At 44.6% G+C, this 16,915-nt stretch overlaps 1 protein-coding gene across 3 annotated transcripts in view; it reads right to left on the minus strand.

Annotated features, from left to right (window-relative positions):
• Window positions 1-16,915, minus strand: part of srgap3 (SLIT-ROBO Rho GTPase activating protein 3) — a gene marked incomplete at its 5' end in the record, with an annotated part of 227,160 nt that overhangs the window by 36,571 nt on the left and 173,674 nt on the right. For 2 of the 3 annotated variants that reach the window (XM_084316103.1, XM_084316101.1), the window contains 4 exons: window positions 412-439; window positions 6,587-6,671; window positions 8,926-9,123; window positions 12,281-12,382. In XM_084316103.1, the coding sequence (XP_084172229.1) occupies window positions 412-439; window positions 6,587-6,671; window positions 8,926-9,123; window positions 12,281-12,382 (413 nt within the window). Of the gene's footprint in view, window positions 1-411; window positions 440-6,558; window positions 6,672-8,925; window positions 9,124-12,280; window positions 12,383-16,915 lie in introns of all 3 variants that reach the window. The other variant, XM_084316102.1, reaches the window with a different exon arrangement.

The following is a 16,915-nucleotide window of genomic DNA, read 5'->3' on the forward strand; positions in this document are numbered from 1 at the left end:
GGCAGCCTGTCACATCTTTTCACCTGCCAGCGTGGACTCTCATTGGCGAGGTGTAACGTGTGGGAGGCTCACACTACACCCGCCATTTCCTGTCTCTGCTGTGCAGGCATCCCCAACCGACCTGTAGGAGTCGCTGTCCACAACGTCCAGATTACCACCCATCGACTTCCACCCGCTAACTCTGCCAATTCAGTTAGTATGACGGCTGGCCCAAGCCGGAGGCAACGCCGACAGCCGGAGTCGAACCCGGTGTCTCTTGTGTTAGTGACGAGCGCAATGTCCGCTGCGCCACCCAGCCGCCTCTTTATTATAATTTTTTATTAATTCTATCAATTTCGATTCAAGTTGATTTCAATAAGCAGTGGCATTTCAGTTTTTAAATAGTTCAGTTATCACATGGTCAAATCTCACCTTGTAGTTCCACACTCTGCCCTTTCTCCTATGGGGGGGGGGAGAAGAAGAAGAAGAAGAAGAGATACGTGTCATAAAGAATATCAGTGTGTCCACAGTGCACGTAGTATAGGCTTTAATGAGGGAAACCATGGTTATTGATGGAGAGATGAATGGTGCAGCACTAATACCATTCCCGGGACAAAGCTTTTCAGTAGTCTTGGTAGAACCCTCAGGGGAGAGGCTCCAGGGCACAGGCCTGCTCTCAGAGAGGAGAAGGGTAGCTGGGGAGGGGGGTTGGCAGACACTGAGCGATGTCTGTCCTGTCTCACTGAGTCTTTTGTTCTAACATGAACAACACATGCACATGTTCATATCGACACGCCAGACTCCAGCCTGTGTCCAATCAAAACACATACAAAGTCACCGTCAAACTCAACTATTCTGGCTTTGCTAAACGAACAATGGGGTTAATGTTTAGGGGCAATGATAATGGGACATTTTAACTCGACTATATTGGGTTTGCTAATCGAACAATGGGGTTAATGTTTGGGGGCAATTTATAAAAAAAAAATTAAACGGACAAACTTCAAATGTTAACGCCATATAGAGAAACAATAACTTGGGGTTTCACAGCTTCATAAATGAGGGTAATTTAAAAGACAATTGGGCACGGCTGTATGAGCTGAGAGACAAGTCTTTGTCTGGAGAGCATTCGACTTGAGCATTGACTGGAGAGAGGGGGGGGGGGGTCTCTGCGTACAAAAAGCAACAACAGTACATTATTCCACCATTGTGGTCTCTTTAGTCCAGCTCAGAATGGACACAGAGTGAAGACTAAACCCATTTCATGTTGGCAGATGGGACATGTCAGAGGTCACTGGAGCGTCCATGTGGAGAGTCATTCTGCTGAGTGATACAGGCCGGTCTACCTCTGCCTAGTGAACCCAAAAATTACATTTCTTTTTCCCAAGCATGAGCAAGAGAAAAAGCACTACATAAAATGTTGCCTCGATTTCACATCCAAAAAATAACAAAGAGGTGCTGTGAAAGATACAAAAAAAAAAAAAAAAAAAAAAAATCGATATATAGGGTTATCAATTTATTTAGAAATTCTACTGTCATGGGACTTAGCCTATTTAGACAACTAATAGGTTAGTTGATTTAATTAATACATCCATAAAATTGTGGTCCTCGCATGTAATCATGCAGAAGGACCTGCAGTGCTTTACCAGAGATGTGCTTATCATTTTAAATCTAGTGCTTTACCAGAGATGTGTTCATCATTTTAAATCTAGTGCTTTACCAGAGATGTGTTCATCATTTTAAATCTACATTTACATTTACATTTAGTCATTTAGCTAACGCTTTTATCCAAAGCGACTTACAAGTTCTGTACGACAAGTCAGCAGGAAGGGCACAACTCTATCAGCTGAGTAACAATGTTCATCAAAGTGTTGAGTGCTACAGTGTAGGTTAGTATATTACAGTTGCATGACAGTAAGGTTAGTTAGGGTTAGAATTTTCTTATTTTTATATTTTTTTTTAAATGTGTTCATCAACACGGACCAGCCACGAGTTTATACGTGTTACGATGCCATGCGTTGTGGACCAGAGTTGTTATTGTTTTATTCCATATTAATAACGCCATTAACGTCCCCGATCGACTTGCAGGACCTACCCGCATATTTTATTTTCGAAACATGCAATACCGGCCAGATCCGCTTAGGGGCGCCACTGCAGTATCATTGAGGGCGATTGATTTTTTTTTTTACTGTCTGTGGGCGTTTCATATGACCCTCGATCCCAGCCGAACATACTCCATCTTTGATCACGTTACCGAACGCAGATTTCAGCCTGGAATAATGGGATTTATGATCAGCCAATGGACATATCGATCTACCAGATTCCGATGACTAATGACGAAATGCTGCCGGCGATCACATGGGCTGACGGTAGGATACTATTCCCCCAAATTACAGCTGGATTGGACATTGTTTAAAAAAAAACGCAACGTGATCGATCAGTGAAAATGGCTACTTGAACGCACACTGTATTGCTAATCAATAATAGTAATCGGCGTCCCCCGCCGCCCCCATTTCATCCATAGATACTCTGTAATAGTCCGGATGCTACGCAGTTTGTTTTATTTCATTCGTATATATACAGCAGAAATGGTGTTTGATATAACGTGACTAGCCTTTAGCCTATTATCTAGCTCCCCAGAAAAAAGACGAGGCGAAAACTGCGATAAACGGCGCTATAAAATGACAACCAACCGATGGATTTTTATTTTCTTTAAGCCATTATGAAGGCACGGTTTATGCACTCAAGTGACAATGAGAATGGACAGATAGCAATACTATAAAGTATATATATAGCTGTTAGAAAGTACATCGGTTTGTTGACAACGCTCGGTCCTCTGGACTATAAATCGCCGCAGGACTTTGGTCGCCAAAGTGCTTATAGAGATGTGCTTATCATTTTAAATATAGTGCTTTACCAGAGATGTGTTCATAATTTTAAATCTAGTGCTTACCAGAGATGTGTTCATAATTTTTTTAATTTTTTATTATTATTAATGGTTTGAATTGAAACACAAAACAGCTCAACATAAATACAGTACAATACAGACAAAATTTAACTCACAAACAGTACAATACAGACAAAACAAAACTCACAAACAGTACGATACAGTACAATACAGACAAAACACACTAACAAAGTAAACCCGTGTTACCAAGTAAACAAATCACAGAACGATGGCCGGCTCGCAGCATCCTAGTAACGTTAGCTCTCAGAATGGTAGCCAGAAGCCTGCAGCATCCTAGTACTACTAGGATGCTACGGGCTTCTGGCTACCATTCTGAGAGCTAACAATAGTACTACTAGGATGCTACGGGCTTCTGGCTACCATTCTGAGAGCTAATGATAGTAGTACTAGGATGCTGCAGGCTTCTGGCTACCATTCTGAGAGCTAACGATAGTAATACTAGGAGCTGCGGGCTTCTGGCTACCATTCTGAGAGCTAACGATAGTAGTACTAGGATGCTGCAGGCTTCTGGCTACCATTCTGAGAGCTAACGATAGTAGTACTAGGAGCTGCAGGCTTCTGGCTACCATTCTGAGAGCTAATGATAGTAGTACTAGGAGCTGCGGGCTTCTGGCTACCATTCTGAGAGCTAACGATAGTAGTACTAGGATGCTGCGGGCTTCTGGCTACCATTCTGAGAGCTAACGATAGTAGTACTAGGAACTGCAGGCTTCTGGCTACCATTCTGAGAGCTAACGATAGTAGTACTAGGATGCTGCGGGCTTCTGGCTACCATTCTGAGAGCTAACGATAGTAGTACTAGGAGCTGCGGGCTTCTGGCTACCATTCTGAGAGCTAACGATAGTAGTACTAGGATGCTGCAGGCTTCTGGCTACCATTCTGAGAGCTAACGATAGTAGTACTAGGAGCTGCAGGCTTCTGTCTACCATTCTGAGAGCTAACGATAGTAGTACTAGGAGCTGCGGGCTTCTGGCTAACATTCTGAGAGCTAACGATAGTAGTACTAGGAGCTGCAGGCTTCTGGCTACCATTCTGAGAGCTAACGATAGTAGTACTAGGAGCTGCGGGCTTCTGGCTACCATTCTGAGAGCTAACGATAGTAGTAGTACTAGGAGCTGCGGGCTTCTGGCTACCATTCTGAGAGCTAACGCTTTACGGTATTTTCACAGCACTGTCGCAACATTACCGTAAAGCGTGAACACTGTTGTGTTGACAACCAGCTCTGCGTGTGCTCGCTCCACTAGTGAGGACTGGTCTCGCCCTCTGCTGGCGCCTGCTGTGTGTGCACTACAACCAACCACTGTCAAAACTCCGTTTCAGTGTAATGGAAACTGAAACGCATCTGTGATTTTGACGGTATTGATTTTCAATACCGTCGGTATTTCTAAATACCCTGGTATACCGTAATACCGTCATACCGCCCAAGCCTAGAGGATAGTCTTAAAATGACCCTGTGCCAAAAACTCTTCACTGTGGGGCAGTGCTCAAATATTTGAGCTGTACAAGTGTTTATCTACAATAAAAAAAAACAAAGACAATTTTTTAAAACTTGAAACAAAGTTAGCCTGGAGAGTTTTTTTTTAGTATAGACTTTCATCTCCTTGACTACTAATAATATTTAAGGAAATAAGTCATTCAGCATGAAAGACTAATCAACTCTAACAAAGACCAAACCGGACGATTAATGGACACATGGAGTAAGAGGAGCCCAGCCTATAACCACAGTATGGGACAGGTGCAGATCCATTCATTAACCAAGCATCCTGGTGATTCTCTGTCTGAAATAGAGATCCCATAGGTACCATTTTGTCTGATGACCATGTTGACACTGGTTTATTCATTCATATAGCTAGATGAGGATGAGAGCACAATGTGGTGCCCTGAGTGGCCAATCTACTCTCACTCACACACACACACACACACACACACACACACACACACACACACACACACACACACACACACACACACACACACACACACACACACACACACACACACACACACACACACACACACACACACACACACACACAGCTCTGGAAGCAGAGGGCTAACGAGAAGGACCCAGCCCTGATTGATCACCTGAATAATTAAACATGGGTGGTACAGTATCTGCAGACACCATGTTTACACACCCACACTGTTTACGCTCCACCATGTTTACACTCCCACACTGTTTACGCTCCACCATGTTTACACACCCACACTGTTTACGCTCCACCATGTTTACACTCCCACACTGTTTACGCTCCACCATGTTTACACTCCCACACTGTTTACGCTCCACCATGTTTACACTCCCACACTGTTTACGCTCCACCATGTTTACATTCCCACACTGTTTACACTCCACCATGTTTACACACCCACACTGTTTACGCTCCACCATGTTTACACTCCCACACTGTTTACGCTCCACCATGTTTACACACCCACACTGTTTACGCTCCACCATGTTTACACTCCCACACTGTTTACGCTCCACCATGTTTACACTCCCACACTGTTTACGCTCCACCATGTTTACATTCCCACACTGTTTACACTCCACCATGTTTACACACCCACACTGTTTACGCTCCACCATGTTTACACTCCCACACTGTTTACGCTCCACCATGTTTACACTCCCACACTGTTTACGCTCCACCATGTTTACACTCCCACACTGTTTACGCTCCACCATGCAGCAACTGGTCATACAAACAGATAAGTCCAGCTGGGTGCCTATAGACTGAGATGAAATACAGGCAGCCAGAAGTAATGTGATACAGTACCATCAGAGGTAAAGAAAATACCATGTATGTGTACAGTACATGCTTCATGAAATGTGGAGCCATGCAGTGGTTGTGTGTATAGCATGTGTGTATATCATGTGTATATCATGTGTGTATCATGTGTGTATCATGTGTATATCATGTGTATATCATATGTGTATATCATGTGTATATCATGTGTATATCATGTGTGTATATCATGTGTATATCATGTGTATATCATGTGTATATCATGTGTATATCATGTGTGTATATCATGTGTATATCATGTGTGTATATGGCCTCAGCTGTCTCCATCGGCTTCCCTTCTCTATTAGGCGAACCCCTGGTGCTGAAGCAGCTGCTGGAATGGGCCCGCTCTGGCTCCGCTGATTGATTGGGCGTAAACTGTTCATTGCTGAGGGGACAAGGGTCCTCCTGGGAGTGGAGGGGCCAGCGGGGAGTGGGAGTGTCACTGATGGGGCCTGGAAATGGAATTCCTCCCTGAGGCTACCTGGTATATAGCACATAGAAACCAGCCAACTCGTTTCCTCGCCAGTGCAAATGAGTAGAGTGGGAGTCGAGGGGGGGGGGGGGGGGGGGGACTTGAGGGAGCGGTGATAGAGTTTTTGTTGGCATCATAGCCGTCCTTGTGAATATTAACTAATTTCTTGTTTCCTTCATCCAATCCCCAAGAGAGGACAACGCTCCTATGTGGCCTCCTCTTCCTCATTCACTGCTGCTCATTAGATAAGAGCTCCTTTATAATGACCCCTAGGGCATCCATTTGACAAACCTGTACCTGTACTGTCATGATTAAAGAAAGCAAGGAAAGGCCATGCACCTGCCGTTAACACAGCACAGGTTAAAAAGGGGTCCTTACCTTCACCCAGAGTCTGCTTCAGTAAATCATGCTTGGCCTGCAGTTTGATGATAAGGTTGCTGCCATTCAGGAACTCCTTGAATTTCTGCAAAGCCAGATGAAGACATTGGTGAGTGAATCACTGTAATGCAACGTGACCGGAGCCCACACATTCAATTCAGACTCACTCCAAACAAGTACAAATCCAATCTGCTCTGTGGGTAATTGAATTTCTATTTACAAAACACGGGGCTTGTCATATGGGCTTTTTGAGAAAGGGTGAGTCCGACGGCATGATTTGGATATACAGTGAGTGCACTGCCATATCCTGAAATGAGCACAGTTAAATCTTAAGACTATTGCTCTCTAGACTATGGCTCTAGTCAGAGAGGGGGATGAGAAGGAAGCTGGCTGCTATCCTGGAGAATCCCTCCCACCCCCTCTACGGCGAGTTGGTCAAGATGAGAAGCACGTTCAGTCACAGACTCATACCCCCCCGACACTCAACTAACTGCCTCTGCCGCGTGATTACCAAACCAAGCCACATTTCTCGGAGACGCTCTCTGATTGGCCGACGCCTGTTTCTACACTGGTTAAGCTTAGGCACTCTTCGAAGTTGGTTAAGGTTAGAGTTTGTCTTAGAGCGTGATGGCAAGTTCTTTCGACGGTTAAGCTTAGGCACTCTTTCGAAGTTGGTTAAGGTTAGAGTTTGTCTTAGAGCCAGCGTTTCCGTTAGCCGGTAATTACCGGTATTTGACCGGCAAAATCTGTTGAAGTCCGACATATTTAATCTCTCCGGTCATAGTGTCCGGTGAAAATAGTTCCCTCTGGGCACAGTTTGATTATTTGAATTGTATTTGGATGGGCTGGAGTTGGGTGGCCTATGCGATGAATGAAACAATCATTGCGTTTGTTGTCGTTGCTTCGCTCAGCGAGAGCTTGCTGCTGGATTTGGGGAAGGCATGCAGCTGCAGACCCACAGAACCCACCAGCTTTGCTGGCACAGTGCGGTCCCCAGACCTGGAAAGCTGCTCTGCGGGTCTGCAGCTGGATGCTTCTTGCAAACTAACTGCGGCCGGCTCGCGCTGATAACAGCTTTCATTGTTGGACCGGCTGCTTGGTGGAGCAACGATGAAACGAATGTAATGAATCGTTCGTCGCATGGGCTATTTAATTTTGGCCTGTTTTGGTACGGTTCGGGTGGTCAAGTTGTGCTTGGAGGGAGTTGTTTTCACCGGACATTATGACCAGCACCAAGTCGTTGGGAGGTGGAGATATACATCACGCAAACCCACGATAATGTTGCCGTCTCTCTCTGCAAAATTTCTCAGTTCTTCGCTTGATATAATTAATACAAATGTCCAATATAACGGAATTCGTTAGCTCATAAAAATGTGATTATAACAGACTGCTGTTTAGTGTCGGACCGACTGCCCACATACGCGGTCTATTTTATTTCAAGTCAGCAGCAGCACGGAGTATCGAGGGACTTATTTTATTTGGAATATATTAATGACTGTATACGCAAAAGTAGCCTCGTTTTAAGTAATAATATTATAAATCTACATGCCTTGAGGATGACATTCTTTATATAGCCTGCCTATCAATTGTTTTAAAGCTCAATAAACTATGACCGGAATTAATCTCATTTGTCCGGTAGATTGAAATCTTGCAGGTCACGGAGACCGGCAACAATTTTTTCTAACGGAAACCCTGCTTAGAGCATGGCGATAGAACGCCAGGTAGTTTGCAGGCTGTTTGACGTGGAAATAGCAAAGACACAGCTCGCCACGGATTGGGCAAACGCGTCAGTGGCCAATCAGAGAGCGTCAGTCAGTGCCAATCAGAGAGCGTCTCCGAGAAATGCGGCTTGGTTTGGTAATCACGCGCCTCGGCCAGTCCTTCATACCAGCGGCCATCATGCTCCACAACAGTGGGCAGGGACTGCTGACAGACATCCAACTACAACTACTAGGAACCTAAAAAAGACAATAACACTACCTTATGCATACAGCACCTTATGTGAATACTGTATATTTCAGTGAGTTAGTTCATTCATTATATTGACTTGTTATATTGTTTACACTGATTGTTTTTACTACCTGTACCTCCCCTCCCCCTCTCCCATGCTGCTATGATGCCTGCATTTCCCCAAGGGGATCAATAAAGGAATATCTTATCTTAGTACAGTATGGTTTGACAGAGCACAGCAGGGAGCAATTTGCAGATGGGACAGACAGACAGACAGACAGACAGACAGACAGACAGACAGACAGACAGACAGACAGACAGACAGACAGACAGACAGACAGACAGACAGACAGACAGACAGACAGACAGACAGACAGACATAAACTCACAGTAAAGTAGAAGACTTCAGTCTCCTGCTGGTTAGCCCTCCTCTTGGCCACATTCAGCTTGCTCATGTAAGTCTCAGAGGCCACAGACTTAATGGACTCAGTGGAGCGGCTATGCTGGAAGGCGTCCGACACATCAAAGTCTTCCACTGTCAGCATGTCCTGCAGTGTCTGCATGGTGGCATCCAGGGTCTTCCTCACCTGCACATGAACAGGGACAGCGGTGCACAGGTAGAAAAGCATTACAAAAGGAAAGAAGCATGACTCATGACCAAGAGCAGGAAACCACTTTCAGTTTCAGAGCCTAACAGAACAGAAGAACAAGATGACCTATTCTCAAGTATGAGTGATTACTGGCATATACATTTAAAAGACAAATTGACCCCCCCCGCCCACACACACACACACACACAAAAGATTGTGCTGACCTCCCCCTCCCTGCCCCCCCAGAGCAAGACTAGTATCTTGGCAGACATGCATGTTGTATGTAAAACTACTGCAGGGACTCTTTAGTTTGGAGCTGAGATTGATAGCTTGTTTCCGGTAAAGGTACAGCCTGTCCATTACCTGCTAGTGATGATGCACAGGGAGATATAGAAAAGACAACATCATCGGCATAAATGGTAAATGGCTGCATTTATATAGCGCTTTTATCCAAAGCGCTTTACAATTTGTTCCTCACATTTGACCCATGAACACTTTGTGCGCCAACAACGAGTATACTCGTTATTGCCCGCCAATCGTTGTGCGCCAACAACGAGGGAACTCGTTTTTGGGATCAATATTTCATTTTTTCGCCATGGCATTCATAATTCATCCAGCCTCCCTCCGGGACGCAGCTGGACCCTGGTCTGATATTGCAACGCCTCAATACCGCCACCTGGTGGATTTCGGGCGAGTTACACTCCACGCCAAACCGGAAGTGGCGCTCGGTGCATCGGGGAAATTCCTCCGCCAGAGATATATTGTAACGTGGGTCTAGATACACACTCGAGTGCATTGGGATCGCTTTCGAAAAGCAATAATCAATATGATTTCGGCGTTTATTGCGTCATACAAACGGGAAATGGATCTAGCAGATCAACGTCAAATAATTGGAATATTTCTCCTCCAGTCTCATCGGTGAACGGTAAGAGGAATCTAACGTTATTTTCAGCCCGATTGTTTATTTATTTCACTGCAATCCATCTGATCAACATATCAACCCATACTAAAAAAAGACGTTACTGACAATCAAGGAATTATAAACGACCCCCCCCCTTTCCTTCACGCATGATGAAGCATAATGTATACCGATCATATGCATTTGAAATTTGTAATATAGCGTGTATAGGAAAGAAACGCCAATCGATGATCTATCATATGCGTCGGGGCCTATAACTCGCGTTTTAGGAATTACTGCAGAAAACCTTAAAAACATACTTATATTCATGACGGTATTAACACGACAATGTATGAATGAAAAAATATAACGTTCCCACATCCGGAACGATAGATACCCAATGTTGAATGGGCCATAGTAATGTCGATATAGCTATAATATTTAAAAAGTTATAGCCCTGTAAAGAAGGTAAACATCTCCATAGGGTTACAGCACTGGCAGACTGGGCCCAAAGATGGGTACAATGCATGGCGGCCAATGTGTTAACTCATACATACACACACTGATGGCAGAGGCAACCATGCAAGGTGCCAACGCACACATCGGGAGCAATTAGGGGTTAAGTGACTTTCTCAGGGACACTTCGACATGCTGCCCGGGAGGAGCGGGAATCGAACCGGGAACCTCCGGATTACCAGGCGAATGCTCTACTTCCTGAGCCACTTTCGCCCCCATAGGCAGACCATTAGCACCTCCATTAGCACCTACATACACGCCCATATGACCAAATTAGGTCTAGATTGCCACCGCTTTAATCAATGGGAGGACGGGGATATTTGCGAACGCTTAAACTATATCTTAAATTATGGCTATGGGTCTAATACACCCGTCGCTTATCAATGACTTGCTTGCAGTCAACATGTACGAAACTGATTGTTTTTTCATCTGTACATTTCCGTTTTATACCGTTTTGAATACGAGTATAGTTTTGGAGATTTCTAGTAATTCCAGAGAAAGACACGATAATAGCCCTTTAGTGGAATACACAAAACGCGTTGTAATTTTTCGGCTGATTTATGAATCGTTTTCAAATAAACGCTAGATTATCGATAGTATGTGTCCTCATGTATCGCTTTTCCGTAGTTTGGTCGGCGCGAACCTCACACACACACACACACACGCACGCTGCAATGGCGGAGAAAGGAACATCTGATTACCCTCTGATAACATCTGATGTCATGCAAAAAGATTAATCCAATTCCTGATTGCCATTCCAAATATCGATTGCGTCCATTGATCCAACGTTATAGTCCAAAACACAATGATCCACGATGCTCCCAGTGGGGGGAGTCAATGCAATAGTATCCAGCTGCATGCCCGAGGAGTAAAACCTGGACCGGACTTATTTTTTTGATGCACAGTCCCAGCCAATCCAATCCAATGATGTGCAATACCATCCGGGAAACGATAGGCGGCGGTATTTGCCCTTTACGAGCTCAGACCCATTCCCAATGATAACGTCAGGCTGGATGGATGAAAAAAGAATGGATATCGCTAATAAAAGAAATAACGATTAAAACCCGACTATACTCGTGATTGGCACTCAGCGCATGGCGAGTTAACCCGACTATACTCGTGGTTGGCACTGAATGGGTTAAGAGGCAGGACTATGTGTGTATCTGTGAGTATCTGTGTGTGTGTGTGAGTGAGTGAGTGAGTGAGTGAGTGAGTGAGTGAGTGAGTGAGTGAGTGAGTGAGTGAGTGAGTGAGTGAGTGAGTGAGTGAGTGAGTGAGTGAGTGAGTGAGTGAGTGAGTGAGTGTGTGTGTGTGCGTGCATGTGTGTGTGTGTGTGTGCATGCGTGTGTGTATGCATGTGTGTGTGTGTGGCCTGAAACCGGAACATTATCCCAAGAACTTTGCAGTTTTACTTCCCTTGCAGGACAAATTACATTTCCTGTGTGTCTGTGTGCGTGCTTGCACATGCATTTGCGTGTGTGTGTGCACTGCACGCGCGCACATGCTGTTCTCAGTGGCCCGCTCTTCACGACTCAATACCCAATCACTGGAACGTATCTTCATGGAATATGTGCCATTAGTGTTGTTATCACAATCTAAATATATTCTCAGTTCCGGGGGAGCAGGGTCGGGGTCAGTGGAGTGTAATTGCAATGGGAACAGATGGCATGTGGGGCTCTGGGGAGACGGGAGACATGGTCGTGTCTGAGAGGGTTGCGTCTACTCATCCCGAGTCCTCACCTCCTCGTTCTCAATCCTCAGCGTTGCCAGTCGAGACTGCAGCTGGTGGTATCGCATCAGGAGCTCCGTCTGGACAGGCTGCTGGGCGCTCACCTGGCACACCTGAGGAAGAGGAAGAGGACACAGGGAATATTACATGGGCCATCATGCACTGGAAGATACCGCTAATTACTGTGTCAGATGAAAATGTAATAATTTCTTTTTATAAATTAAATTCATAGCATAACTCCTGTCTTTTTTTTTTTTTTACCTAGACCCAATTTTCCTATCATCCATCGTTGTTCCAATCTATTCAGATTCTTCAATTGGACCAGAACTGAGTGAGTTACTCTGCCTGGCTGCTTCTCTCCCTGCTGCCTTTCAACGCAATGCAACATTTGTGTTATGTTGTTTTGTTTTCTAATCCTGATGTGACTGAAAGGACATATTTTGTGTTCTTGCTAAAATCCTTTGTTTGTTGCACGATTGTCCGCTTGGAATGAATTGCCGTCTCCGGCGCTGTGACCAGCTGAGATGCCCAGAAATACACAACCTGCTCATTTCGTGGTCCAGTCGACACGTTTTGATCAGAATCAATCGGTATCATGCCAGGTGATAGAAAAATTACCAGAGTGTAACCAGAAATATCACTATAGTTGAAAGCGTGGTTTTGCTAAATACATTTAATAAATAAATTCACACCGTAAAAGAGTGACATCAAATTTCGATAATGCAACAAATCCAAGTCCAACGTAAGGAGGACAGTGACAGAGGCAAAACGGCGCTACAGGGATAAAATTGAACTCCAGTTTGAACAGGCTGACTCCAGAGCTATGTGGCAGGGGCTCAAAACGATGACAGACTACAAAGGCACCTCCCTCAAACTGAACAGTGACATCTCCTTAGCAAATGACCTCAATACCTTCTATGCAAGGTTTGATGCTGGTAATAACAACACCAGCCCACAAGCCATGGCAATGGGGGGGGGGGCTGCTGCTGATGGAGACTCAGTGTTCAGGGTAACAGAACATGAGGTGAGGCGGACCTTTAAAAAAGTGAATATCGGCTTCCGGTATGAGAGCGGAAGAGTAGCACGCATGTGGTGAGGCTCCTGGTCAAAAGAGCGAAAAACGGAGAAATAAGGACCCGAAAAGTGACGGAAAGTGATCAAAAATGAAGATGCAAACGAGAAGGAAGGAGGAGAAAACAAATATGAAGGAAAGAGAAATGGAGAACTCACAGGAAGAGGAGAGTTCGACGGAGCAGAACCCCCGAGGCGAGACCGAGAAGGAGCAGGCGGAAGAAGGGGGAGTCTCGGCTGAGACAGACAAGGAAATGCCAGGATGGGCCGTGCGCATGCAGGCCGGGATATTGGCGACCATAAAATTGAACTCGGACACGATGCAGGCGAACATGAAACTGAACTCGGACACGATAAGAAATGATATTGGGAAGTTACGGGAGGAATTGAGGAAGGAACAAGAGGACTTCAGAGGTGAAATGAATACAGAAATCAAAAGGGTGGAGGAGAAGATGGCGGAACAGGATAGTAACGTAACAGAGGTACAGACTAGAACGGCGCAGATGGAGGAATGGAGCACAGAGATACACGAGGTGTTAACGTGTGTGATTCAAAAGCAAGAACAGATGGAGACAAATATATCGGACATGGAGGGGAGGTCACGGAGAAATAACATCAGAATATGGGGATTGAAAGAAGGAGTCGAAGGGGAATCGGTGATCCAATATGTGGAAGAGCTTATCAAGGAACAACTGAAGGAGACGGGACTGGAAAAAATGGAGATACAGAGGGCCCACAGGGCGTTGGCTCCGAGACCGAAACAGACCATAGACAAGTACATAGACACACGCTGAGAGTAACACAGTTGGAAGGGATTAAGGGGATAAATAGACATCACATAGAAAATAGAGAGGAGGAAAAGAAAATAAAAAGGGGTACACAGAAGACACCACACACGGGTTTGGGAGGAAAGAGGGACATTGGAACATGCGAGCCGCATTGAGGGGGACCTAGGAAATGGGGGTCTTTCAGAATGAAGGAGAGTGCTTTTGACCAGGAGCACCACAGCAGTAAAAACAGTAAGAATGCTGGACAAAGGTCTCAAACCCCCAAGCCGTCAGGAGGAGGCCTCTCACTAGGAGAGCAATTACTCCTCACCCACCAGCAGGGGACAGGGGGGGACACAGGGACCCCCCGAACGCCTTGGGAGCACTTTATGTAAAGTTTATGTTTTTTATTTATGTTAATCATTATATGTATTTGGTGAAGAGAGCAGAGGCTACAACCGGAGGGGGGAATGAATGTGACATGGGGGGGACTGACAGAAGAAAGAAGAAGAAAGATGACAATGGTTAAAGGTATAAAAATGATGTCGTTAAACGTTAATGGAATGAATAATGCGATAAAGAGGGGCAAAGTGATGTTGAAATGTAAAAAAAGTGAGATGGAAGTGATTTTTCTGCAGGAGACACATTTGGTAGCACAGGATCATGAGAAACTGAAGAGATTTGGATATGAAAATGCATACTATAGTTCCTTGAAACGGAACCCGAGGAGAGGAGTAATCACGTTAATCAAAAACACAGTCAAATTTGAATTGATCAAGGAAGTAAGAGACAAGGAGGGAAGGTTTGTTCTGGTGAAGGGGAAAATGGAGGACCAAATGGTTACGTTAGTGAATGTTTATGCACCCCCAGAGAGTGAGAGGGATTTATATGAGACCATTTTTGATATGATAGTGATGGAACTAGAAGGGATATTGATATGCGCGGGAGATTTTAATGTAGTAATGAATCACGACCTAGACACCACGAGTACTAGAAAAGGACGGGCACCAATCAGTAGATATATGAATATGATGACGGAAATGGGAATTACAGATGTTTGGAGGGGGATGCACGCCATGGACAGGGAATACACACATTACTCACACCCGCACGTGACATATGCGAGAATATACTACTTTTTGATGACGACGGGGGACAGTTACAGGGCACGGGAGAGCAGAATAGGAGTAGCGGACATATCGGATCACAGTGCCATATATCTGACAGTAGATCTAGAAGGGAGACGGAGGAACACGATCTGGAGACTAAATGTAGGAATATTAAATAACAAGGGGGTGGTGAGTCAGATCAAGGAGGAGATAGCCAGATATAAGGAAGAAAATGACAACGGGGCGGTAGATCCGAACATTCTATGGGACACACTGAAGGTGGTGATAAGGGGGAAATTGATGGAGAAGACAGCAATGCTGAAGAAGGCCAGAACGGAGACATATCACAATCTGATAGGGAAGCTGAAGAAGCTAGAGGGGAGACACCAGATATCAAAAGAACAGGAAACGCTCGGAGAAATCAAAGAAGTAAAGGCCAGGATAAATAGGGAATTATTGACGGAAATAGAAAAGAAAGCGAGGTTCATGAAACAAACATACTATGAAGGGGGACCAAAAGCGACCAGACTGTTGGCTAGGAGAATTAGGACGCAACAGAAGTTGAACACGATACACACAATAAGGGATACAAAGACTAATGAAATATTGAGGGACCCAGCTGAAATAGAGAGGACATTTAGAGAATACTATGAGAAACTATACACACAGCCAAAAGCAGCGGGAGAAGAGGAAATAGAAGCATATCTGGAGAAGCTAGAGTTACCATCGATAGGGAAAGAACAGAATGAAGAATTAAATAAAATAATTACGGAACGAGAACTGGAAGAGGCAATTAGTAGAGCTAAAAACAACAAGTCTCCGGGGAGCGACGGATTCCCATCGGAATTATACAAGACATTTAGAACTGAATTAGCACCCATGTTAGGGGCGGCGTTCAGACACACGATGGAAGAGGGAAAAATGCCCCCCTCGTGGAAGGAAGCCATAATCACCACGATACCGAAGGAAGGGAAGGATAGGGAATTATGTAGTACAGGGGTGGCCAACCAGTCAGAGACTAAGAGCCACAAAAAAATGACTGTGGTACCACAAAGAGCCACACCATATACCAGCGTTTCTCAACCTTTTTTTTCAGTCACGGCACCCTTCATGTGTTTATAGGTCTCACCCTCTGGCCTCTGAAGTTGCTAATGTCTTTTTTATTTGGGCCTCACAGGGTTAAAAGTACCCTGTGAGACCCACGGTTGCAAAATTACAAAATCACTTTTAGCCATTTAAAAAAATAATGTTTATTTAAAAAATGTTAAAGGGGAACTATTAACTATTATACTACTATTTACTATTTCTTTCACTATTTGGGCACTTTTACACAATTCCTGTGAGTCTATGGAACACCTAGGTTTTTTTTTCAAAAAAAATGCATTGTTTTGTATTTCTAATCAAGTACTAAAAACCGCATTTTTCTACCTCAAGATCTTAAGCCGTTTTGAGGCTGGGCTCCAACCACTGTGTGGCCTGGTGCCAACTGCCACATCAACTGCCACATTATTATGCAGCTGAGAAATCTCTGACATCACAGATATGCACATTTTCAGATGACTCAGTTCAGTGAGGGTGAATATTGTGAGAGGAGAATTGGAAGAATTCGCCAATATGAGAATTAGAGACATATATCCTATTAATATAAGTCCACATAGCTAAGAAACAATGGTAAACACTGAAAAAAGCCATTTATAAG

The sequence above is a fragment of the Notolepis coatsorum genome (genome assembly GCF_963971535.1).
Source record: "Notolepis coatsorum genome assembly, chromosome: 6".
NCBI classification, from domain to species: domain Eukaryota; kingdom Metazoa; phylum Chordata; class Actinopteri; order Aulopiformes; family Paralepididae; genus Notolepis; species Notolepis coatsorum.